At 41.9% G+C, this 27,487-nt stretch overlaps 1 protein-coding gene across 5 annotated transcripts in view; it reads right to left on the reverse strand.

The window, feature by feature from the left end:
* MACROD2 (mono-ADP ribosylhydrolase 2) overlaps window positions 1-27,487 on the reverse strand; it is an 897,148-nt gene that overhangs the window by 16,123 nt on the left and 853,538 nt on the right. For all 5 annotated transcript variants that reach the window (XM_072857426.1, XM_072857427.1, XM_072857424.1 and 2 more), the window contains 3 exons: window positions 24,043-24,120; window positions 23,300-23,374; window positions 22,583-22,672 (listed from right to left, as the gene is read on the reverse strand). In XM_072857426.1, the coding sequence (XP_072713527.1) occupies window positions 22,583-22,672; window positions 23,300-23,374; window positions 24,043-24,120 (243 nt within the window). The remainder of the gene's footprint in view (window positions 1-22,582; window positions 22,673-23,299; window positions 23,375-24,042; window positions 24,121-27,487) is intronic.

Below are 27,487 nucleotides of genomic sequence, written 5' to 3' on the forward strand. Positions count from 1 at the left end.
CCCTGAGTAGCTGCATGAGAACTAGGTGGGTGCTGGGAGTGAATAGAAACAATATTTGTAAAATAAATTATAAGGAAAGGATGGGGAGGGAGAGGGTAAGAACCTGAGAGGACACGAACGGAAAAGTGCCCAAGAACTGAAAGTTAGAAAAGTTCCTTTCAGACAAGCACCCTCATCTTTTATGAAGTCCCCGCTCCCCAGCTACAGCGGAGAGGACGATGGGGTGAAAAAGCGCGCCATCGGCCCAGGACAAAAGGAGGCTTTGCCTAAGTTTCTGATAACGTACAGGCGGGGCTGCTCGCCCTTATGGCTGTAACCATTTATTTCTGGGGTCACTGCTTCTGAAAGAGATTACTGCTGAGTCAAAGAGGAGCCCTGGAAAATATTCTGTTCGATTCCTTTTCAAGGAGACTATAGCCAAGTATATGAAGAATGAGCTTCAAAGTAGCAGGGAACAGCAGCAGAAGGGTAAATAAGGAGGGTGTATGGATCTGCCTGAAAGGCAGTAACAATATACAGCGTGGGAGAAAGACTCTTCCCTGTTATTTATCCAGAGACGCCAACCTAAATTTTGCAGCTTAAAATAAAACAGAATATTCACAACAAGGAGAGGCGCATGAAGTTCAACAAAATTCTGCTAATAGATGTAACCTTACAGGTATGCTGTAAATTTCAAATATTTTGTGATATAAAGATACAACAGCCAGCATGAAAAATAAAAATGAATTAAAAAGACCCCAAACACCAAAAAACCAAACCTCAATAAAAACTTGGACAACCAGAGGTAGAGTATACAACACGCCCAGCTGAAATGTCTTGCTCTTTGGAAAGAGTACTTGCATTTCCAAAGGCTTATCACATCCTGACCAAGCACTCTGTTTTAATTTTTAGAAACCTGTTAGCTTCCTAAAACTAAGCTGAGCATAATATGAAACTCATTTGCTTGAAAAGAAGTGGTAATTGGCAGCACTCAATAACAAATATATTACAGGTGATACTTATCATACCTTTTTCCCCTACTGAGAAACGTGTTCAATAATGATCATTTTTCAAAAACAATTAAAGAACTGTACCCTTTTTTTCTTTTAACTGAGCTCTGCTCTGACTCCTTCAAAGCCAAAATTTTACAGTCAGCTTTAACTATGTGGTGATAAACACAAATCTGCTATAAAGGACTAATTTTGCTGCTGAGCTCCTCACCTGTTCCAGTTCTCAGGGCTGGTGTTTCGGACCTGGATGGTGACTCACCAAAATATAACAGATGTTTAAACAACACACACAGAGGCACACTTGTGTGTGTATATTTACGTTCAAGGGCAGTAAGCGATTTTTCATAAATAAATGGCTGGGGGTTGTTATCCCTCCATAAGGAAGGGAATAGCTGAGTGATAGATAGCGGTGCTGGATGTATTACCCAAGGCAATGCTCCCCATTTTGCTCGGGAAGCGCCTTGCGCCCTGCGGAGAGAAGCCATCACTGAAATCTGGCTTCTGGAGACTCGTGTGGCTTTTGCTGTCAGAGGATGTCATTAATGCTGATTGCTGCCCCCATTTCTCTGGTGAAAGCCTGGCATCCTCCTCTGCAGCAGTGAGCGAGCCAACACCAGCCAGCCTCAAAGGAATGGGAGGGAAAGCAAACATATTGCAAGTGTTATATTACCTCCTAAGCGTGGATGCCATTTTTAATTTCTACTGATAACTGGATGAATATCAGAACAAGATTTTATGACGATGACATAGAGTAAGATGTTTTCCCAGGAAACAGCACAACTACGTCAGAGCAAGGGGTGGTCTAACCTCCAGCTGCCCTGTGCCAGCAGGCAATAACCACATCCTCCTCTCAATACAGAGCGCACAGAAATAAGCCATGAGAGCACCAAACCCCCTAAATCATAAGCGCTGCCAGAGGGAATCGCGTGCCACCTACTCCCAAACTGAGACAAGCCTAAAAGAACAACCTAGCTACCACCGCGGGCGTTTCAGCTCCGTGGTGGCAGTCACGCTCTTCCACGCATTTCAGTGGCACGTCTTAAAAGTCAGCTTTTACCACTGACATTTTGGGGAGTAAGGGAGGTGCAGAGCCAGACAGCGATAGCGTAGCTGGTGTTTAACACTTGAAATACCCACCCATCCTCCTGACACTCACCCTCCTCCCACGAAGCCAGAAGTATTTCCAAAACACTGAAAAGCACAACGGAAAAGATGACTCCTGTGGGTTGCTTTTAGAAAAAATGCATCCACCAAGCCTGGGTGTTATCATCTGCACCTTCGGAGTGTATTGCCACATGACGATTGGCTTGGCCTGTATTTCCTGGCAAGGCTAAAGACTGGATTTAGAATACCAAATCAGTGAGGTTTATTTGCTCTATTTCTTGGAGAAAATTTTAAGGCCAAATTCAAAATTCACAGTGTGGGGTAGAAAAATTTTGCCCACAACAGAGCTTCCAGAAAAGCAATTTTGCAGGCCAGGAAAAAGCAAGTGCCAGTACTGGCAGTCGTACGCTTGCTTCTCTTCCTTGCAGAGAGCCATTATGCAGTGTTTTCTAAAATTGTACATGTTCTTTCTGGCTCACAATGGGAAATAACACTAATATGCATCACAGGGTGTGAGATAAAATGTGCAGCGCTATTGTTGCCTTTGATTTGTCTTCCATTTATATCAGCTCTCAGTAAGAATTACACAAAGACAGAGCTGCAGATTTTTCTTCTCAACTTTTTCACATTTCATCCTTTGTTTGGTTCATAAATTCTAGGGTCTAACTAGGATGTTACATCAGAGACAGGAATTTACATTTAGATAACATAACGCAAAGAATACTAACAACCATAATCCTCCCCCCCTCCAAACAGCTCCAGAGTACTTCCCAACTGACCTCAGCTTTGCAAAACAGGGATCTGGCTTATTTGCTTTAAGTTGAACATTTCTTTCTCTTTCTCCAGCAACCTAACATTCAGGAGTTTTTCTGGTTGGGGTGGGTTTTTTTTTGTTCCCCTCCCTCCCTTCCTTCCTGCTCCCCCCTTCTTGATTTTAGTGAGTCTCGCTCCCTGTGCTGCCCCTGACTTAGTCTCTAGCTATGGAGATAGCTCCAGTTTGTAGTCTGGGAAAAAGCCTGGGAAAAGACCCTGAGCACAGTGGGGGAGCGTGATCACTACAACAGGAAGGCCACTTTGTTTCTTGTGAGTTACCTAAAAAATAGGTAGCAGACACCCCCAAGAACAGCTTTCCGATTGCAAGAGACTTAAGAGACAGCTTTTCTTCTTCAGGACCCTACACAAGGACTCACTAGTTGTGGGCAAGCAAAAAGCCAGCAACATGCATTAGATCAGTAAATTGTAAATTTACAGTAAATCGCTCCGGAGAAGTCTTCAGTCAGGTTCATCAACTCTGACATCTACCAACATTGACACCCAGGTCCAGTGATTTACCAGATTTGCAGCTCAGCTTAGGTGGAGGGGACAAGTACTGGGGGCTTTTATGTCTCTCAAACAGTTTTATTCCTAATACTACTTCCCCTTATATGAGCTTGTTCCCACTGTTTGAAGAGGTCCATCCTGCTGTTACTGGTCACTCTGGCACCTTCATAAGCAGGAGAACAAGGGGTCAGAAATTTACTCTAGGTTTCACACACATCAGAGACTTATTTGTATCAAAAGAAAGTAAGTTCAAATAGCAAGTTAGAACAAGGCTGGCTTATGACTGGACCATTACTGTTACATTGGGGAAAAACTGGAGCAACTCATTTAGAAAGCTTAGGCACATTTCTTCCTCAATCATCTTGCCTTCACTCCAAATTATTGAAGATTCCTCAAAGTCCTGCTATATTTTGAGGCACCAAAGAGAAACCGGAGGCCAAAACTACAAACCACATAACACAGAGTTGAACAAAACTCTTAAAAAAAAGGGGGGGGGGGGGGGAGCGGAACCTTCAGTTTTGTCTCAACATGTTTCTTATCCAAGAATATACTTTCAAGACGACCAGGATTTTTCCCTTTAGCACTGGAGATTGTATTCCCTCTCTCCATCAAACACTCTTTTAACACAGAGGTTGTTCTAGATGCCAGCAGACACAGGTCAGTATTTTCAAAAATAGGTGACTAATATTAGGAGCTCTTTAAAATGGAGTTTAGATTGTGATTTTCAAAAGCTCCAAGCACCCAGCAGCTCCAGTTGCCTTCAAAAGGTCTCACTTCATAAGGTGTTTGGGATGTGCTCAGCATTTTTGAAAATCAGGCCACCTATTTGGGATCCTAAACACAGACTTAAAAATTCAATGCCAATTCTCACTGCACTAAGGATGACACCAGCTCTCTAACCCGTGCTTAGAAAGCTCAGTGACATTATAACTAACAATATGGCTTTTGCCTTCTTTTTCCCACAACAGAATTTACAGATCTGCTAATAAAACCGGTGTCTATCATGAAAACTGGCAGACTCTTGAGTCTAACAAGATAACTATAATTTTCCTTGAAGCTATAGAGCAAGTCTATAACATCTCCCCAAATCCTCTTAATAATTGATGGCTAACACGGGCTCCTTACAATGAGGTGTCCTGAAGGTCAGCCAGAATACAGCAGCCAGTGCTGTGGGATACTCAGAAATGCCACATGCCATATAAAAGTACTGAAACCCAGGCTGGCACGCTGCAGTACTTAGCCCTTCCCGTAATGCCATCCCCCTGCTATGGGGTGCCAGAAAATGTAAAGGCTTATACTTGGGATCTTAGCACCAAAGTCAAGACCTCTACCAATTAAGCCAGAAGAGAATAATTGCGTTAGCAGTTGATAGCAGCAGACTTTTGTCCTGCTAAAGGAGGATGACATGCACACATTAAAAGCATTTCCTCAAGCTAAACTCCTTCAGATTGCTGGATTTGGACCATGTTTTATGATTTATTCATAATGAAGAGCTTCTTAGCTCATGAACTTGCAGATGCCCAAAGCCTTTTCATTACACAGCTTTCAATTATTGTGGGCTTAAAAAAAAGAGAAATTGATATAGTGGTTCCACCCTTGGGTCAACCAGCAGCAACATCTCCCCTCTTCTTCTCCCCTTGAGTACCCACAGCTGGAGGACACCACAGAGTTTTTGCCAGCACATAGCACAAGGGTCAGAATTAGAGGCTACAGATGTGCACTATTTCTCATGGTCCAGGTCTGAAAGAATTTGTACACCGGTGTAAGGATTGCCACTGCTGACAGTCTCCACAAATGCCTCAGCATCTGTTACTTTCATGGGAATTACTGAAGCTTTCAAAAGAATGCAAAAATTGCTAATCCCCTGGCGCAAGTGACTTCAGCCTTGACAGACGTTTTCCCAGAGTCACAGATAAAACTGAAGGATTCAGCCATAAAGGATTAGGAGTGGTGTCACCTAGAATTAAGTCACTGGCCTTGAACCATGTTTACGTTCAGCCCTGTCAATAGCAAATTTCACAATCTTAAAAACAAGGTTTATTGAGTTTCTTTAAATATCTATCTATCTTCATTTCCTGAGTAGGTTTAAAGGTCTAGACAATTCACATTATATTTAGTTTCCATTTTTTACTACACTTCAGTGCACTAAAAACCATCAGTCTGACAGTCTGAGGAGATTCAAACAACTTCTTTTCACAACTGTGCACAGGATGTTTATTATGTATATAAGGAAAGCAAGGAAATAAAATAAACACCTTGCATGTCTCTCCACATAGAATCTATTTTAAATACTACAGACCGTAAAAGGGGAGGGCCTGTTACATAGAAAATAGGTGGTCTTTGCCTAGTGAGTTTATAGTTCACAGCAAATCTAGATAAATATCTTGCCTACTTAGCTACCCTGTTATTCTGATATAAGCACCTAAAAGAGGTCGCTACGTGAGATATGCTTTAAGTTAAAAGTCTGTGGCCTTTCATTTATCAGGTGTAGAGATTTTTTGGGGTGGTGGGGGAGAAATAAGCCTTGTGCCTTAATGGGTTGTTTCAATTCACACTGAATATCTGTGACAATGCTGAGCCTTGATGGAAAAATCTTACGAGGGTTTTAAGCACAGAGTATCGCTGATCCTCAGCCTGATAAATCCTGCTGAAATTTGGGAGTATTGCGCAAAATTAACTTGGACTTAAGCGTTGTGCAGTACAAGTTGATGAGGAATTTGCACGATGGAGGCTAGCCTTCATTTACACGATAGCCGCAGGTTTTAGGTTCGTTCAAGGAATATGGTCTCGCAAAACTGCAACAGCTGAATAAAACAAAACCTTACCTAAGCCTCAAACGTACCTCAAGCATGGGGAAGGAGGAGAGGGAAAGTCTCTATGTCGTGCCACGTCATGCAGCACCTCGCAGAGGTTTTGGCTGCTTTGCCTCCCACCACCAAAGCTTGTGGAAGTGCCTGGCTCTGGCTGGAGACCGGCCGGGCAGTTGGCAGCAGCCCCGACACCGCGCCAAAGCCACCGCAGCTACTGCATCCTGTAGGCAGCGGGTGGTCCTGCTGCACAGGGAACTGACTGGAAAGGCACATGTGGAGTTGATCAAAATATTTCTAACAAAACCTTCTTCCTGAATCAAATTACTTTTTTTTTTTCCTTTTAAAAGAACAGATAGTTTTATGGGAAATGTCATGCTTTAAGGGAGTGATACAAACGTAGCCTGAGAAGCCCAAGATTTCCAGAGAAATGTTGCCGGCTCTTGCCAAAACTATGAACTGAAGTGATCAGATTTCTGTTAAAAAAATTTTTAAAAAGTAAATAACCTCCCAAATTTAAAAGGAAATGAGTATTTTTTGATTTTGTAAAAAATTTTCATGGCGGGAGGAACAAGAGGGAAGTGCTTCTGACTAGCTAGGGCAGGAAGGACCTATGAATGGGTATACTGGTCATTCATGCACAAGTATTTCTAGCAGAGCTAAGCAAGCTATTCTTTAGCCAGCAGGAGCTGGATGAAGCCTGCTGGTCACAGATGATACATGTATAAGGCAGCAGTACAACTGTGCTGGAAATCCATGAAACGGATGCTCCAAGTAGGCTGATAAGCATGCAAAGCCATGAAATTTAGGCCGTGCATTCCTTGGGTAGAGACAACCATGTATGGCACCTTGCATGATATTAGCAGTTCAGGTTTAGGAACTGTGCTGCATGATATATAGCAGTAATGATTAATAACGATAGTAACAATACTAATGGTTAAAAAGGTCCTGCTTATCCTTCTGCATGTTCCCTGTCAGCAAAATTCTTCACTTAAGTTTCATTTCCTTAATACAGTAGTAATTCATAACCCAAGAGACGACTTAATAGTACACCAATTATGGTACAATAGAAAGTATAATGAAAATAGACCCAAATTAAAGCTTGCTAAGTCCAGTTTACCGACTATTCACTCTCATGGAGTGTTTGCTATAACAAGCTTAAAAGTTGAGATTAATTTTATTTCTGCCTGTCCTCAGGTTTACTAACTCTGAATTAATGCAGCTCCTTCTGCAGCCCAAACACAAAAGAACTCTGTAAATAGCTGAAAGAAACGATAAGGACTCCAGGTGACATAGATCACATACTGTACACAGAATTACTTTCCCCAGAGTGAGCCCATGTAGCAGCATTTTGTGACATTCATCATTAAAGTTCAGTCATTGGAGTGCTGCCATTGTGGTCATGCGCAGCTGGCTCTCTGCTGATAGAGCAGGGCTTATAGCCAAAGGCCATCCCTCCCAAGGGCAGCGCAAAAGTGATTTGAATATCAGGCCTCGGGAAAGGTGGTTTTCTATCCTTAGCTGGTTTTATTTCAAACAGTCTTTCAAGGGCTGCTAGCGGGCCAATCAGTTTAAGTGCATGACTGTTTATAGCAACAAACCTGTGAAGTTTCCGGAAACTAGAAACCAGTGAAATGTGGAAAAAGAGTTGCCTTCTTGCCAAAACAAAATTCCTGGTGATATATAGTGTTGGATGAAAGACAAAGTATTTTGTAGAAACACAGAACTTGCATAAACCTTGTCACGAAGGCTTTGGGGGCTGCTGGGTGGCAGCCTCGCCGGTGTCCTTGGCCACCCTGGCTGAGCACAGCCAAGGCTGGACCAGCCCTGTGTCACTTCCTCCAGCTTCTCTACGGGCATATCCTCCCAGCTCGGATTTATTCCCCACGGGAGGGCACACACCACCAGCAGCAGGGCTGCTCAGTGAGCGTCTGGGGAGCCCATGCTGCTCCAGGCAATGCCTCCTCAGCGACTCCCAGCAGCAACACAGCGAGAGGACAAGCGATGCAGGAATTGTGAAGTGTGCCTGGCAATTTGTACCTGCCGCAGTTGCTCTTGAAGGGTTAGAGCTCACTTCATTTCCAAAGCCTGTGGCAGGCCTGACTACCTCAAGCTATCAGACAGGACAGGGATACAGTAAAGCATGAAGCAGCTTCAAGTGGTGCAATTTCATTCTGCATACTTGTCCTTTGGGTCCTGGGGTCTTTGCCTAAAGACTCTTCCACGCCCCGCTCAATTAAGAGAAGGTGCAAAATACCAGAGAAATGGCATTTCCGAGCAATCGTGATAAACAAAGTATATAACCAGCTACTTTAGAAGCAGACTTTGAAATGCCACTGGCTTACTTCGTTCTGAGCACATTCCCAGGGAGAATGTCAGGTCGCATAACTCATTTGTTATCTTTACACAGAGGAGCTCCACTAAGCACCAGCCATCATAAAAATACTAACATTCCTTTTTGTGGAAAACAAATATAAAAGAAAATGCAGCATCTCTCTTAAAAAAAGCCAGTTAGCACTTCAAAGATTACCACATGGTCTGTAAACAGCAATGTCAATACACCAGGGAGCTGCACTCCTCTTTGTTTAACGACAGCCTGAGTTACTCAAATAGAGGCAGCAATGTTACAGGCCTTCCCCGTGACACAAAACTACATCGTGCATTCATTTAGACACACTCTTTGCATTTTATTTCCCTCGATGGCTTAAAAAATACCAAAAATTGGAACAGTGTAAGAACAGCGTTTCAATCTAGCTTTATATAAAGTGCTGCTCTCCTCTGGGCAGTGTGCACCCAGCAACATCGACTTTATATATACCATGAAGGGGAGTGTTAGGGAGAAAACTGCAGTTAACAGAGGTCACACCCTCTATGTTTGTGAAGAAACCCCCTCCCACATTTTTCCGACATCCACGGACACTTTCAGCTATTTACAGCTAGCCATTTTAATTATATCTAAATATTTATCTCCAGAGTAGCTAAATTAATAGGTATTTAATTCTAGTGATGCAAACACCTGATGGCTGGGTGCTCTCATTTGCCTGTAAACATGAAACACAAGCCACTGAGTTCAATTATGTGGCAAACGTCCACAGGTACCTCTGAGGTATCCGACATCCCACACAAAATCTGTGCTTCACATGCTTAAACGGCTTGCTCTCACACTTTATAGGGAGGGAGGGAAGAAGGGACAGAGTTGTTTTGTTTTTTTAAAAAAATCTCATTTGCAGTCGTACAGCTAAAGCTCAGAGATTAATAATAAAAGTGCGTATGTGACAATGCAGAAACAATGCTGTTCAATGTCAAATACAAAGCAAGATGCAAATTTATTTTTCGGTTAATTAACCAAGCTTTCATCTCAACTGCTCTGATCTGTAAATACAGCTCACAAGCTAGTTTCAAACAACTCTGGGAATTAAGCAAACAAAAAAACCACCAACCCCAAACCAAAATACCCCAACCCAACAGTCTCCTAGCACTGGTTAGCTAATTATGTTTGCCATTTTTTATTCAGAGGGACCTAAACAGATTAAAACAGGTTGAAAGCATCAGTACTCTGGTGCTGGCCTAAGGGCAACAGCCTTCCTCTGAATACCACCAGCCATCAGATGCTGCCAAACCTGCCAAGAACCAAAGGGCATCCCTGAATAAAGAATGGGAAAGGAAAGACGGACAGCAGGATGGATGGGAGGACAGACAGACAGAAGACAGGAAGAGAAGAAGGAACAAATGACTGGTCCCCAACACTAAATAACATTACATTCTCCTGCAGCTATGCCTAGCCTCTAAGGATTTGCTTTCCAAGCTCTTTATTAAAATTGTTCAGGTCCTTAACTGATCTCCTGGGGGGCGAATCGGTGAATCGGGGGGGGGGGGCAGGGGGGGAAGCTGAAAAGCCTTAAGCTAATTAAGCATGGCTGAGACATGCTTGATGAGATGGGAAAAACACAAAGCTTTTGAAAGGGTGAAAAATCTCCGACCATCTGGTAGTGGTGTTGCAGAGAGAAGAAAGAGGAAGGACAAAGGGGCAGCTCTGCAGCGTGGAGGTACAGGACTCCTTTAATTACTGGGTCACTGAGACCATTACCACTCCAAATGCCTGTGAAAGCCCGCAAAACAAGCTTAGGAGGCTCAACAAAAACAACAGCTCTTACCAAGAAAAGCATCTGCAAGAAAGTGAATCCGAGCAGCTTTCCCCAAGATACATGCGCTAATTAGAAATGATAGGTAATAGATGGGGGTGGCAAGGCCCCCGGATCAGAACGAGACTTTTTCCGGCGACCTCTCTACCTCTCTCCTCCGATTGCTGTTCTCCAAGGCCCTGCAGATGGTGTTCTCCTTAAATTAATACCACCCCGCCAGCCAGAAGGAAGCTTCTGTTGTACTTGGCAATACAGGTGAACAGCCTGCATTTAGGTTTCAAAATGAATGCCCCAGGTGTTTCATCAATATGGCAAGCAGCTGATGTGCTCCAGCCTCTTCAGGCCTGGTTAAGGCTCATCTGTGTTTTCCCATCTCTAAGACCGGCTAGAGAAAATCACAGCGTTCAGAGGGCAAACTTCACACACCGGAGCAAAATCTGAGCTATCTTTGCACTAAATGGATTTGTCAGCCATGAGCTGCAAATGTACCAGTGCGATCCAAACGAGGAGCCCTCCCCTGCCTTCTCCTCTCAAATGAGCTGGATACAGCTACAGCTGACTACAGGTGCAGGCTAGCAAAGAGCAAGCTGGTTTCGACACCAGAAGCTGTGACCAAACCCCTGCCAAAAAGCAGCGCTACGCTAACTCTTGCTTCGGGATGCGAATACGTGCAGCTGATTTCCTTCCCTCCCTCCCACACGCAGGTTCTTCTTCAATTATTTCGGCTGTGTGCTGTGATTTAGTCAGATTCGCAAGCTGCACAAGGGCAGGCTATATCCATCCTTGGATGGGAGACCTCATTAAAAGAGGGAAGCGGTACTGGCAATCTAACGCGTTACGCTGCACTGCTGTCTCCAGGATCAGATATAAAACCCAGGCCCTGACTACCTATGGTCGTTAAATATCTCGTAGCAGTTGTGATAAGAACAAATGGCATTAACCCCATTCTTTGGCCAAATCTTGACGTGAACTTCTCTCCACTAGGCTCCCCTTGAAGGCTCATTTGGAAAGAGTTCCTGTGTCTTAAACTATCACACTTTTAATTCAGTACTGTTAAACATTGGCTGCATATAATGCCAGAGGGAACAGTTTCACAAGCAGATTCTGTGATCTCTGTATATATCAGTTTCTAAGATAACTTGGGTTCCTTTAGATAGGTACCAGATAGATATGTATTTCTTATCATCTGCTTTTCATGCTCACACACTTCAAGAGCCAGCTGGATCTGCAAGCAGAACTGCATCCAGAAAGTCTATTCCCCTCCACATCCTACGTAATGCTGGAAGCAGGCAATATTAGAAATACTGTTTAAGGACTTTTTCCTTTTTCTTTCTTTTCTTTTTTAAGCAAACTTGCCCATGTTGCAGGGCCAGGAGATTCAAAACCAAGCTGAAAAAGCATCCAAACTTTTGGACACTTACCTGAAAAGCAGCTGTGTTACAGCTGGCCCTTGATGCTGTGGGGGGCTGAAGTACCACCGCATGGTTACTTAGTTACCTGGTGCAGACTGTGCAGTTCAAGACTCAGGTTTATACGTGCAAGCAGATTTATGATGAGACAGGCATTAAAAAAATTGACAATTGTATAAAGTGACCACCATAGCTGTACTTACTACACACTGGACAGTTACTACTTTGGAAGACAGAGAGATAAGAGAAACAAAACCACAGAGGATGCCAGTTTTGCCACTCCAAGACCGGTGTGGGAATTGTTAGCTACAGTAATGCAAGAGGAACTGCAAAATACCTGCTGTCCCCAGGAGGAGGCCCCAGAAAATGAGAGCACAACTCTGGTCTCTTTTGGAAGTCCAGCTTTGTAGACCAATGCAACCACCAGAGAGGAGCCAAAGGAAGGACCGGGTGTGCTGGTAGGGACCAGGCCAAGTCTCGGTGAACACTCGAGGTGAGATAATAAGAGCCAGGGCCAGCGACTGAACTGAGACAACTGAGACATGATTGCAGCAGCCATGCAAAGCTTGCAGCCACGAGCATCCAAACCCAAGTGAGGGAGAGGGGCCGTGCCAGTGCGTACCATTGGCCTCACACCGTGCTGATCAGCGCACACTGGAAATAAATTTGAGTTCAAGTCCCTCTCTGTGCTGGAAGGGGTCAAATCCCTACCCTCACATCCTAGACATCCCATGCAAGGCAGCCGTGAGGGAAAGGCCCTTCCATCCCTTCCATGCATGTTGGGCTACCACCAACAAAAATGCATGACCTGTGGAGCTCTTTCAGCGGATAGGCAATATCACTGAACCACACCCAGGAATAAGCAAAACAAATGGCAGTGTAGCTGCTGTACACTTGAAAGAACAATTCCTGCTCAGTTTTCCTTCTTCTCTGGACCATCTGGGTCCCGGGCTGACGGAGGTGCCATGCTCGGGTACCAGCACCTCAGAGAAGGGGAGATGCTAAGACACAGCCCTGCTGACTACCTTCCTGTTTAGTCTGCAAGCTTTTCTGCTAATCTTCCCTGTTGCCTGGACAGCTGGAAGAATCAGCCAATTTAATTTCCTTGAATCAAGCTGCTGGAGTTAGGTACTGATTTTTCAGCATAGTGACATCTTATTTTGAAGCACCTGAGGTATCTCCATTCGTGCTCATTTGATGCTTTTGTGCTACATTTCAGGCTGACAGATCATACAAACACATCCAGCGAATGCATTTTAACTGATGAAACACCTTGTAACCATGATAGCATTTGGCTACAAATTGGGAATCTCAATTTTTTCCAGCTACTGAGGCAGTGACTTTGCCACCCTGACCCCCTAACAATATACCATTGTTAGCTGTAACCAGGGGGCAATGGAGAAAAGATTATTCACTCTTTCTTTTCAGAATCCAGAACACAGTTTAACTGATTTTCTATCCAGGTAAGAATGGTATAGCCTATAAGCAACTGCTGATTTCCTCCACAGAGAAAATGCTGAAGGTGTAAACATGCCGTCTTTCAAGGGCTGTCAAGTAATGTAGGTATTGAGTGTTTTCTGACAGGGTGCTGTAAACGAAATAAAGGCCTTTTTGGCCTCTGCAGTAGCTATGATTACTGGCAGAGCTATGCCCTTCACACTAGTGACTGGGGAACAAACAAACAAGGCTGCACATCTGCAAAGGGGAATAACGAGACAAAAGGCTTGCCTGTCCCAACATTTCAGGGTAAAGATCCTGCACCAGTGAAACAATAATGAAGGGCGTTTTGTGGTTGAAATTTGCCAGCTGCGGAAAGCTATGGATTTTAAAACTCTGAACAGAAGTCACAAATAAATCCTGAATCTGGGAGAAAAATCCTTAATAACTGTTTGAGCAAAGAATGGTGTTAATCAGGTATGGACAATTACACTATGAGCATCCCAGCGTATATACAGGTAAGTAGAGACAATGCCATTCCATACTCTTCATATTTCTCCTGGATCTCTCAAACAAAACCAAGTGTTTGTGCAGTTGCCTATAGACTGCCTATAGCTGCAACACAAAGTGCATCGTCCAGAGCACCTGCTTTGCTAGACTGGTTTAATTGCAGCTACAAACACATTCACAGCACACTGGAGTGCTCCAGGAAAGGACCTCCAGAGCTTGTGCAAGACTCCAAAAAGGAGATGTTGAACTTTCTGTTAAATAACAGGAAGTCCCAAATAGCTGCACTCCTGCACCAATATGTTGAGATACCACTACTGCATGATTAAGATACAGGTGCAGTCACAGAGATGTAGGAGGCGAGATTAAATGCTAGCTTTCTCCCTGGTAGATAATTCGTGGTGACTAGAGACAGGGTCAGCTTGGGCTGTTGGGCTAACACTATGGGCTAGGTATACTGGCGGTGACCTCGCACACTCATCTGGAGGTGAAATGTGATGAAAGCCAACCAAGCGGAGGAAAACTGTTCCAGACGGCAAGATCTGCTCGAGAGAACACTCACCTGTCAACTGCATTAGGAAAACACGAGGGGACAGAAAACCTGCTGCCAAAAAATTATGGGTAACGGGCAGAAAAAAGGAAGAGAAGATCCAGAGGTATGAGGAAAGGGTCATGCTTCAAAGATCTGAATGAGATCAGGTGGGATTTTTCCTGCTCAGGTTCTGCAGTAGTGAGAAGCAGATTTAATCTCAGTCAGGGTCATGCCCTGTCAAGGCAACCTCCACTTTACAAGTTGTAGACACATCTTCCTCCTCCCTGTGTAACAGCTGCAGCTGCTGCTGCAGCACTGGCCTTCCTCTCCAAGCACCAGGAGAAAGGGCACCTATGAAGCCATAGTGTACCTCCCCAGCAGAGCCAACACCGTGGGGATGTACAGAAGAGAAAACAGAACAGAGCTGAATCAAAAAATGTGCCTCGAACCACCTGATAGTATGCAGAGTGAATAAATGCCATCCTTCTCATATGAGAACAAGATTAACTACTCACCCACACCACTGGGCACAACTACAGCAATAAAGCTGCTGACAGAGAAGCGACAACGTCGTTCCCCCGCCCTCCCAAAAGAACAACCAAGGGAACCTTTTGATCCTAGGACGTACACTGCTTTCTTTAATTTAGTTCCTGTTCTGTACTTGAAATAAAAGACAGTTCTCCCAAATCATCCCCCCTGACTCCCCCTGCTTGTGTTTTTCCCCACACTTAGTGATGACTGCACTCCACTCACTCTATTTCATGAAAATCACTGGCTAAATGCAGTTTCTACCTCTGCTGCCCTAAGCATCCGACCATTTGCATTTATGAAATAGCTATAAAATAGTGCAACAACCTGGGCAGCATGGCAGGTTCTGCTTGCTGTACACTCTACAGACACCATACATAATGTAAAGCAAGGGGGGGCACAGAATTCAAAATTCCCAAAGCCAAATCGGTTGGATCTGTGCATATCCCGTCATAAACAAACTTTATTAAAGGAGGTAAGATTCCAAAATTAATCAGTGCGTAACAAAATGAAGCCTCCTTTTATAGCACACAGGGCACAAGAACATAAAATAGCTCCCCACACTCCATTGGTCTGCTGGACCTATTCTAATTTAAGACTGAAGTTCCTACCATCACAAACAGGAGTTAAGCCCACTGTTCAGACGCCTCTGTAGCTGTATAGTATATTTAAAAATGGTGCCATTTCTCTGGAGGTGCTAAAGCTAATTTCCAGATATACTGTTAAGTATGATGCCATCTGTAACAGTGCAGTCCTTGGCCAGTGAGCCCTACTTTTTCAATATGTTACAGGAAAAAGCTTCTAAGATGTCAGTGTCTCTCACATATTCCTTTCACTTGTTCCTTGGGTGCCATTTGAGATAATTTGAAAGAGGTACGCGTTTTCTTTCTTTGCATAAGGCACTGCTGCTTCTTTGGAGATTTGAGCTAAAACCAAAGCCTAGTAGACTTGGACACCACCACATGAAATATGGATTCCATTATCTTTCCAGTTTTCATATGCTAAAAGGGCATTATCAGTATCTTAAAGCTCTTTAAGCCTTGTAGCTCACAAATACAAAACATGTAACATTGTGTAATACTATTATAGATATATGAGGACTTAGAATGACTTCATAGCATCTGATTTTCAGTGGGATTTCATGACTTTATATTTTTTGGCATTCCTACCATGGAAAATAAAAATGAAAACGGCACTTCAAAATAGTCCATTAAAAATATCCAGTTTCTCCTCCAGCTTCTCAGAGGACTTAATTTTTTTTTAGTTCTTTTCATTTTCTGGATATGGAAAACGGTTCTAAAAAATTATTTTATTTGATTTAATGCTGATTGTGTTTCAATTCAGTACTGTAACATGAGTTAATTAAACTAAACAAAGGCCACATTGTCAACACTTTCAGCAAGAACAAAGAGATTATATTTTAAAATGAAATAAAAATTGCCAATTCATAATAGTATTTCTATTCTGCTTACTGAAAATGAAATGAAGAAAGCAATCAAATACACACAATAAACCTTAAACACTATTATTGTTAAAGTATTCTCTTTTCTTGTTTCTTTTTTTCTTTCCTTTTGGCTTTTTGTCTTGTATTCTACCATCAAGCCTGATGACATAAAGTGACTGTGACAGCAGGCAAAATGTTTAAGCTGAAAAATTCCTTACATTTTCTACTTTTTATTAGAAAAGCACACAGAAAAAAATATATTGTTTGTCATTGAAAGAGATGAAAAATAATTAAAACTTAAAATTGATCTTGCACCACCTATTCTTTACATACATTCAGGCTAGAATCTGATATAGAGAGAGCAAAGAAAAGAAAGAGATTCCTTCTATGGCAGGAAAAAAATATGACTTTTTCCCCCCCAGGAGATTGAAATCAATATTTGGAGCAGACTACTGACAGTATAATAACCACCCCGTCCTGCCAATGCACAGTGCTGCTCAGCATGGCCCAGGCAGCACCCTTAGGGAAGGCTTGCAGAGGTTCTGCATCCCATTTGCTGCCTCTCTCAGAGCTGAGGAGGAACATCATTTTGAGCAGCATGTGCTGCCTGATGTGGTATGACTTCTGCACCGGCCCGTGCTTAGAAAATGAACAAACCCTATCACCTCCACGGCCCTGCTGGTGCATACCACTGGTCATGACAGCCCGCAAGGGGACATGAATCAGCAAAGCCGGTCCGCAGAAGCGACGTTCCCTCCTAATAATCCTGCTGATCCTTCACCATCAGTGAAGCAATTGCTGATAGCAACTACCCTTTGCTGATATAAGATCCCGGAGACCTCCCAGTTCAGAACTGACAAAGCCACCACAAATATAACCATGGACATTGCGACAAAAAACCCCCACTCCTCTTCCGTAAGCTGCAACATCCAAGTGGAGCACAGAACATGCTCACACAGAGCCACTCACAGGCAGGTCAGCCTCATCGGTCTTCAGCTTTTAACAGAGCTACCCCAAATCCATACCTATGCAGGAGATTTTAAATGCGTTCATGAAATTCAACATAGTGTTTGCAAACTTGGAAAAAAATGCTGCCTCCCTTTCCAAAAGTAACCTTTTGCTAGGCTAAAAGGTTTCTTTTCCCTGCCTACGGTTATGGCCTTTGCTACTTCCACAAGGCATAGAAATTACCTGGATACACTTTTCTGCCACAGCTACAATGCCTTCAGAAAAGCAAAGTTCTTTGCACTGGGAGATATAGACCAAACAGCCCTTGGACCACCACAGATTGACCACAGCAGGCTGGCAAGCAGAATCTGGTTGCAAAAGCTCCTCATCTGGCTGATATTGCAACTGCAAAGTTCACTTGAATTTCGTGAAGTTCTCCAGAAAATAAAGGCATGTAAAGTGAGGCTTCTTAAAACCTAAAGGTATCCCCTGGATAAAGGCACTTTTTTGGCTTTCCGGTGATAATCTTTTTACTGCGTACCTCCAACTACTTCCAGGTACTTGCTTTGTAACAGTCCACCTCTCTGCGTAGCTTAGAGCTTTAGACATACGAGTTTAAATACCCATTTGCAATTTCCAAGTGCAAGTTCCACAGCACTTCCAGCATTTCTGCAAAAGGTCCAAAGGTGCATCTTTTTTTTTCTTTGCCAAATATCAATACCTGTCAGAAGCAGATTTTAAAGATATATTTCATATTTAGGGCCAGACTATTCTGTAACAGCCCAAAAAATGTCATCTGATCCATTCAGTATGGGTTGTTATCGAAGACCAAACCCACTGTATCTGATTCAGGATATTTATTCCTTTCTTCTTTGGGCAACTGAATAAAAGAAGTTGGAGCCTTTATACTAGATCTTCAGAAGACACAACACCCCAAAATATCTTTGTATTCTTTTCTTTCCAAACAAAAATAAAATATATTTTTAAAGATATATAAGGAAGATCTTTAAAATCTCCTTTTTTCCAAAACGTCTCATCCATCTCCACTTGAAGCTGAAAAGAAAGTCATTGTTTTGACATTATTTACGACTGTACCAATGCAAGTAAAATCCTATAAATGGCTGAGACTGAAACTATAAAAAACTGAGAGCTCTTTTCCTCCAGGTTTTGGAATATTTAATTCTTTCCAATATTATGCCATAAAATTATCTCTCTTGCTAAAGTACAGATGGGTAAATGACCTGAAAATCCAGCTGTTTAAGTGAAGAATGGACAAAATAATGGCTATAGAGTTACATAGCAATTCATGTAACAAAGACTGTTGAGCAAAACTGGGCTTAGCTAGAACAGAAATTAGGCAGAATTCAAATTTAGAGTCACGTATAAATCACGTATACTGCAAATGATTTAAACTGTGAAACCTCCCTCGGCCAGTTCCCAAGCCTGCCTTAACATTGCATGGTTCATATAGAAAAAAATATGGTTAATACAGTTCCCTAAACATAGCATTCAAACAGGCTAAGATGCAACTGCACAGAAATACTAATTGTAAGGGCTGTGTCCTGCTCTTAAGCTAAATCCCTGGACACTTTAATATCCTTTTTATAGGCATTAATTACAGCATTTTGCTCCTTGAGTGTGCTCCAGCAACAACCTGCTTCTGCATTTCCGGACTTGTCCAATGGAAAATAAATGTGTCCTTTGCCCAGGGAGGATGCTACCCAACCACTCTAAATTTGTTTCTTGGGTGGAGAAACATCCCAGATCAAGCTCAAATCATGTTCCAAACAGCACAGTAAGACAAAACATTTTAGCCCGAATACAGAAGAGAGCCAACAGAGAAATAACAGCTACTTCTGCTCATATTCCAGTGCTCTGACAGAAATCCTATCCTCCAAAGAGTTAAGCAACTTCCAGAGATGATCAGTGAGGGGAATCATCATATCTAATGTCTTGACAAAGGGAGATAGAAAGAGGTGGGAGATAAGAAGACAGAGAGCAGGCTCGGAGGGAGGAAATGGCTACATATTCACACAAATAAACATGAGTTTTATTTCTGTGTGTTGCAAATTGCGTTCTGGAAAAACTGTGATGATTAAGACTACAACCAAATGCTGAATGCATGGTCATTACAACATGACAGGACTATTTCCAAGTGTACATATAAAGGGACTGCCGAATGGTCTATTAAAAGTGTGTACACTTACCTAGTCGGCAAATAGGTCAGTGATCACCACTTACTCTGCTTTTTAATAAAGGGATTTGAGAATATTCCCTAATCTTATAAGAAACACAGATTTTCATTATTCTTTTGTGAACTAGAATGAGTGCATTATAGTAGCTGGAAAAAAATTAAAAAGGCATCTTAGTTTGTCTTTTTCCTTCAGTTGCTCCCTAGTAATATATAACTTTAAGTTACGGTAGGAAAAAAGGGAATAAATTGGCACATGCTATATTTTATTACTGATTTTGGAAAAAGCAACAGCAGGTTTTTATGAAACACACACAGTGCCTTACATTGTTAAATTCTTCAGGGTAATCTGGCTTGTTTCTTACTGCTGGCAATGGGAAACAGTAGTGAGATTGCCAAGACTTTGATTCTTCACTCCTCTGGGCTCCTAGTGCCCCAGAACCTCAAAAGCGCCAGGATGCGTGACTCCTTGGTAATATGCACTACGGTGTGACCCTGGAGCTGTGAAGCCAAATGAGCTATACAGAAAGGCCCCTGCGAGCCCTAAAATCCCCCAAAACACATAGATGAGCTGGTAGTAAAACTTGCACAATTAGATCAGAAGCTTATCTATGGTTTGTCAGAAGTTTGTGAAAACTGAGACACATCTCAAACTGGTGAGAAACAGTCATTTTTCCACAGAAAACCAGATCAATGGAAAAATTTCTAGCATGCTTCAAAGCCACAATCAGTAACTAAGCAGAAATCTAGCTTTAGGTTGGAAAAGGGACTTTGATCTTTGTTGGTCATTTAGTGGCTTCCACAGCTCCAGTGCTGGGGACAGCACAGGTCACAGATGACTCCCATTAATCTAATGGCTCCTGGTGAGAGAGAGAGAGAGAGAGGAGAGAGGCAGCTATGTACTACCCTTTGCTCCAGGATGAGCTTGGTAACGCAAAAAAAGTATCAGATGTAGAACAGAAAGACCAGGTAGTTTGCAGTTTAGTAGTTGCTACATTTGGCTATGCATATAGATCTAGTACAGGTCAAAACCACTTAAGATCCATGTATTTCTATTCAATGGGACTAGCAGTCCCACGTTAGCTTTTTTCCCCCACGTGTTCTTCAACAAAAATAGGCCATTTCATCCTATGTCAAATGTACTGTGGATGCTGCTGGAAAACTATTTAACTGAATTAGTTTATGAGGTAGCACTTGGGTTACATAAAATAACATTACATATTAAATCTCTGTTTTATGCCAGGTAATCTCTTTCCATTAAGAGGAGTCTCTCTTTGGGGGAATATATCTTATTTTATCAGCTGATTTTCTTTTTTTACCTCTCTTTGTCCAGGTCCACCTTGCTTTGTGGTGAACTTTCAAAACTCACTTGGCAGAGTATGTGCCCACCAGAACTGGAAGCACCTAGCAAGATGAGCACTGAGGGTGCTCTACATGTTCTTATACCCGTAAGAATGAAACCAAGCAAGGGAAAGCCTTAATTTCCTTCCCTTCTCAAAACCCTGAAAAAGCACCCATTTATTTTCCCTGACCCAAAGACAGTATGCTCAGAAGAAGCTAAACAGAATATCTAGGCAGTTACCTAAGTGCTGTTATACTGCATGTAGACTCAACACATCATCTCCTCTTACCATGGAACTGACCGAAAGCTCACTTAAATCATTGAGAGTCCTTCTATGAACTTCAACGAGCTTTGAATTTGATGAATCTTGTACAGGAGCAATACCTGAGCTCCCAGGTAGGGACACGTTCCTATGTAAATCCAAGTTTGGAAAGAACCTTTTACTTACTTAGTACTTGAACTTTTTAAATCAGGGGCAGGAAAAGGAAAAGTGCCAAGAACAACCCTTTTCTGACATTACCTTCATTTCCTTAATGTTGCATATTTTAATAGTAGGTAGAACAGATGCTGAAATATAATCTCTCCACTGAGAACTAAATGACAGTGACTAGCTGTAGGGGACACTAAAGTATTAAAGAGAAGGAAATGTACAAATAATGAAAGTACATTTTGTCCAACTTGCTTTTGATGAGGCATAAAATAAAATGTAAATAATTTCTATTAGGAGGAAATTAACATAACAACTTTGGTATTTGCAATCAGAATGAGCCTGTATTATATAACCTGGATTTGCAACTGAGGTAGCGCAATACCATTTGCCTGGATTTGAAGTAAGGATTATATCAATTCTATTTTCACTATCAGTAATAAAGCACAAAACCGATACCATTAACATGACTGATAATAAAGAGATGTGATTAGTCTCAACTCGGATAGGCAATTTGAAAAAAAAAAAAGGAGAGGAAATGTTGTTTAGCTGTATATGAACAAAGAGGTTCTATTAACCTGGGTTTGCAGTGAAGGAAAGTGTCGATATTGCTAACACACGTTTGCAATTAAGTTGGTGTCAATGTGGCTGGGAAAATGAGTTCATAATTAGGACAACACAGTTAGTATTGACCTGAATTTTCAATACAAATCATGTCTGCATTTTAATTTGGAACTGTAAAATTCATCCCTGTGCTCTACAAATGACCATATAATTATTAACTTGCAGTTACTTTACAATTAGAGAATTATTTACATACTATGTTATTTTTTTATATAACCATGTACCTTGGTACAAATGGTGAGCTGAACATAGGGTTCCCAGAAGTGTCCAACACTAAAAATTAAACTTCTACATTTCTTTGCAAAAGCGTTCCTAAGGATTTAAATACTTTAATTCCAGAAAAAATTACTGCTTCAGCAAGACTCTGCGTTCCTGCTTCAAATATTGGTTTCTTTATCAGAATTACTAGTTTTAGTAATTACTAGTTAAATCCCTATTAACGATCTCACAAATAATTATCATACCCATTTATTGTAAATACTCTTGATGCTTCTAGTGTACATGATCAAGGGGGTACTTAAATGGACATAAATTGGTTGTTTAATCAGCCTTATGCACTTTAATGCAGAAACCAACAATGAGAAAAGTATTTATTTTAAAGTCACTTCAGAACCCGAGTGTGCACTTTTTTGCACTTATTTTCCTATGTAAATCCAAGTCCAATACATCAAAACAACACTCAAGGATAGGCAAAAAAGGATTTTTCTTAGAACAAAAAACCAAAACAAAACAATGCTTTTATGTCCTCTTTCCATGTTTCCTCACAATAGAAAAGGAGAACATGAGCCCAGCAGCATTCTCTGTCTCAATCTATTTTATAAGTAGCCTCACCTCCTCTTTCTTTTCCTTCTTCTTTTTCCTCTGCACCATGAATCAAAGGTATCTCAACTTCTGTTGTGTCTTCTTGGTTCAACAATGGCTCTGAATAAATTTGATACAAAGAAGATGAACAGTAAGGCTTTTCAGAACGGACATAAAAGGATTAACATACACTAGAGAGATTACCATTAAAAACACTAGCAGAGGAAAAGGATTCTTTTCCCCAAGAGTACAGATACAAAAGCTGTCTCGGGGAAATCCAAGGGGCTGTAGTTGAGAGCAAGGCCTTGATCCTCCAAGATGCTGAGCTTTCTGGGATTTAGCACAAAAACCCCACGTGCCTAGCTCCAAGCATGGGCCTTCACCGGGACTCGTCGCAAGCCCAGACACACATGTACTCAAAGTGTTTTGCTGGACTGGGGACAGAGCATTCAGTGCTCCGAACGTACAAGGCTGAAGTGCTTGTCATCGGGAATAAGAAATGCAATGTTCGCTTCTTTCTCTAACAGTTGCAGTCGTTAAAAAGTCAGCTCTTATCACTGAGAATCCATAGATACTCCCCTGCTCAGGGTTGAATTTAGAGTTACCATAAGAAGATCCAGCTCCACAGATTTAGCTTAGTAGGCATGGAGAAAGAAAGGGAACTTAAACACTACTAATAATATCTAAGCAATAACTAGTGTTTTTGCCCGTTAATCTTGCTCTTTGGTTTCAAAGCATGTTCAGTACCTTCTATTTCCATGCAGGAGCTTTGGGAATCTGCCCCAGTTTTCATCTCCTCCTCTGCAGAAACCTCCTGTTGTCCTGTTAACATGGCAAATTGAAAACGACATCAGCATGATGGCTGCGTGCAGGCAACGGCAAGATCGTCAAAACAGGACATGAACCTAACATATAGCACGGTCCTTTTCGGCCAAGTACTGTTTTTTTTTCTATTAAACGAACAATGACGGAATTATTTTATATATGAAAGTATCACTTAAGAAACTCTAAGCATTAAGTATGTTAAATGGCTGGTCAAAACTGTACCTGAATGCATTAAGTATGTTAAATGGCTGGTCAAAACTGACCCTGAATCAACTTTCTGTTTTTCTTCTTTTGTAGCTCAGCCTTGACACACTGATTCTCACAGGAGCTGTTGCAAAGCACTCGCACTTGACAGTCGACTTAGCAGAAGGAACAGAATCACCCCACAGGCTTTTAGAACAACAACAACAAAGGACAATAATAACAATGCTATGCACCCACGATCAATATGGGTAAACCCACATATTTGGAGACGCATGTCTTTTCCAGCAACACCAGAGATTACTGCACTACAACTGGTTGGCACACAGCTTCTCCTAGCCGAGAGTGTTTTCTTAAGGCAGCAGAGGTCAGGCTGAAAACCACTGGATGCTGAAACTGGAAGAACTAAGGTTCCCAATTGGTTCATTATGTCTGTCTTAAAGAATTTTGATACAAAACTTTACCTTTGGCTTGATCTTGTTCACATCCCACAGGATGCACTGGGTCACTCTCCCATGCACCTTTGGAGTCTTTCAGGGAGTCTGAGGAAACAGCAAACACACAAACAAACAAATCCTGCAGTGGTTTTTATGCTGGCAAAGTCTGGTAGTTACTTCAGACACAGGTAGCCCTTAGGTCCTAGCTTCGTATTGGGCATTCTGATACGCTGACAGATTTTCTATCTGTTTAACTACAGACTTATATACCACAAAAGTATACTCATGGGTTTCAATTATTCAAATTGATTTCAAAATCTGTACACTTACTAAGCACTTTTTTGCCTGCAGTACCAAACTTAAAGAAGGAGCTGGCAAGAAAGGACGCATAAGAATAATCAGCAGTGCTACTGAGAATTCTATTTCTAATGAACAGAGTGGCACAAAGCTATGAGAAACAGCACGAACCACCTACTTGATAAATAAAGTGATTTCTTATTTATTTAGAACAATTCCAGCACTTTGCATGGTTGGACTTCCACAAGCTTGACAAACATTAAGTCCTATAAATCCCAGTGCAAATCCTAGCCTCATTTCACTTGATGACAGAACTCCCAAGGTCATTATCGTGGCCAAGACTGGTTTTCCTTTTGGGGGAGACCAGCAAAATGAACTGCCCAAGGCCGTACCCTGAACCAGTGGCACAGTGAGGTTTAAATTAGATGACGTTAAGTCCAAGTGCTATGCTATCTGCAGTCTTCGTAAACACAGGGCACTGTTTTGTTGTGTCGAATGACATTTTCTGACAACAGCCACTCCTTAGTTTTTGCGTGGGGATGGAGAAATGCATCATTCCATCGCAGTCAGGAAATCACAGCAACACAGCCACCCGTTTTAGCTCTGCTCATCTGCATAACACACAGCTTTCACTGGATAGAGAGCTCTCTTTGAGCCTTGTTAAAAAACATCGCTGATCTAACTGGACATTTCTGCAGACTACAGGGGTAAGTACACTTGAGGTCATAACAACAGTACAGGTAATCACTATTTGTGTTCCAGACTGAAGCACTTTCTAAAATGCTGCTAGATGGAAAACTTAAGTAACAGTGCCAAAAGATCTATGGTGCATGATAATAAATTACGCTATGACAGTCTTGTTACGCATCTGTGTCTGGAAGGTCCCTTTCTACAATGCAGCAGAGCAAATCTTACAATATACCAAAGGATGCCCCTGTAAAACTCTGTTCCTGAAACTTGCCAAGAATAATCTCTGATGGGTAAGTGAGAAAGCTCCGTTGTTAACATCTGATCCAAACTTAATAATCTGTAGAAAAGGTATGCACTGAAAGTGTGTGGCTTTAATTAACTGCAAATAATCCCCCAAGGCAAATATTTAATTACCTGCACAGCTTCTTCCTTCTTTCGTGGCATGACAATAAGTTTATAAATCCAAGTTTGAAAGCAGAATATCTCACTGATGTACAATTTGCTAAAATTTGCCCTTGCTGCACTTTTTTTCACCCTACTGTGGACTTAAAACGCTACTCACTGCTATCAGCTGGACCACTGCGCTGGCCTTTCATACTAGGATGCCACATTGTGCTATGAGTTACGAGGGATTACCCTATCAGTCTGAATCAGAGCAAAAATAAATTAGAATTTCATCAAATTCCAAGTTTAATCAAAAAGCAAGTTGAAGGACCTCTTGGTATAAATGGGAATGGCACTAAAAATCTGTAGGGAATTTTTCAAGCAAACTTTAAACCCATTGAGTGAAATCCTGGCTTTGCTGAAGTTTTTGACAAAGCTTTCAGGATATCAAACAAGCCAAGATTTGTACCATCTGTAGCCCCATTCCCTAAACTAATATAGTCTTTTTCTGTATGATTTAGTGGCATGTTTGTAAAAGGAACTGCACTGACAAGCTGGAATCAGAAGTCCTCTGCCTTAGGAACCATGCAGCCAGGGCCCGAACAGAGCCCTTCAAACAGCCAAAAGTGATGATAAAGTGTGATATTACCTGCTATGGGCGGGAGAGATGCATGCGGCTCTGTCCCATCAGACCCTTAGAGCTATCTTATCCTACACCTATTGCACAGTACTTCATACTCCCAGACCTGTGCCTTTAATCTCAGTTCACAGGTGCCACCTTTTCTCCTAGAATGAGGAATGACTTCAATTTCATGCAAAAATCAATCCCCAGCATCAGAGGAACAATTACGCGCTTTGGTCAATAATAACAAATGGAGTTTAAGGAGCCCCGCGCTTGGCTGATCTATGTGCCCCATCACGCTGCTGTTTGTCACAGAGCTTAGCTTAGCATCACATAGCTTATGGCAAACTACGGTTATTGCACAGCATGGGGAGCTGTCGCTACTCCCACCCTTTGGCAGAGCTGGCAGTTTGACCCCACAGCTGCGCTGAGCACCAGCGTTAGGCACTGCAGCTAGAGACCACCTATGCTACTTGGCACATCTTCACACATTCCCATAGCTGGCTCTGCACAGTTTATTCTTATGGGATTGTAATTTTGTGTTAAACTTTCATTTTGGCCATAAACAGTTTTCTAATTGTTCCAGGGTTCAAGAAAGCAATTGAAAAATTGCACAGGATTCCAAATTATCCCAGGCAATACACGATGATAATTCTGCACAAGATATTTTTTGTAAAGTGTGTTTCTGAAAAGAGCAGAACATGGACAGGAGTTACTGCCTAGCTGTAAGAGTTTGCAGCTCTTATTTCAGCAGTAGAAATCAGTCGTCGTATTACTATGCAGATTCTGAGTTTCAAAATCTTTAAGGTCAAGACCATACCAAAGATTTCTTCTTTTCAAATGCAAATATTAGATCAAATATTCAAGCCAAAAGGTCCAAAGACAGATTTACTTTTAGGATTAACAAGAATAAAATAAAGCAAAGGAATAAACCCAGATTTATGAAGAAAATCTGAGCCAAGCAAGAGTAAAAGTGTAAGACCAAATGCACCGGTCAATCAAAGGTGTTCCCAAATGTGATATGAGGCAAGAGTGCTACCTTCATTTCAGTTTGCAAGCAGCGGTGGGAATCCCACAAATGCTGATGATATACTACTTTCTGTGTGCAAGTTTTGAGTAGGGTAGTGGTATTCCTCGGGCTCAGCTGGTCTTCTGTGCTCGCTTGGCCCTGTAGAGCCTTATGCAACTGGGCGTAAGCCAGTATCATAGTCCTAAACCATTCCAGGATCTACAAAAGCTCTGGCCATCCGTAAAGCCTTTGCTCATCTCTAATTGGGTAGGGAACTAACTCTGATTTTTTAAACGGCATAAAGCAGTGTTAGTCTTCTAACTTCTCTACTTCTTCTCTACTTATCTGTTAAGTGGTACCAGAGAATCCAAGTCAGGATATTATTTTGCAGCACAGTGTGCTTAGTTTTTTGATAACACACACTGGGCACTACTTAACCTTGGTAATCGTGATAAATAGTACCTTGGTAA

This window comes from Ciconia boyciana, chromosome 3 (genome assembly GCF_034638445.1).
Source record: "Ciconia boyciana chromosome 3, ASM3463844v1, whole genome shotgun sequence".
NCBI lineage: Eukaryota > Metazoa > Chordata > Aves > Ciconiiformes > Ciconiidae > Ciconia > Ciconia boyciana.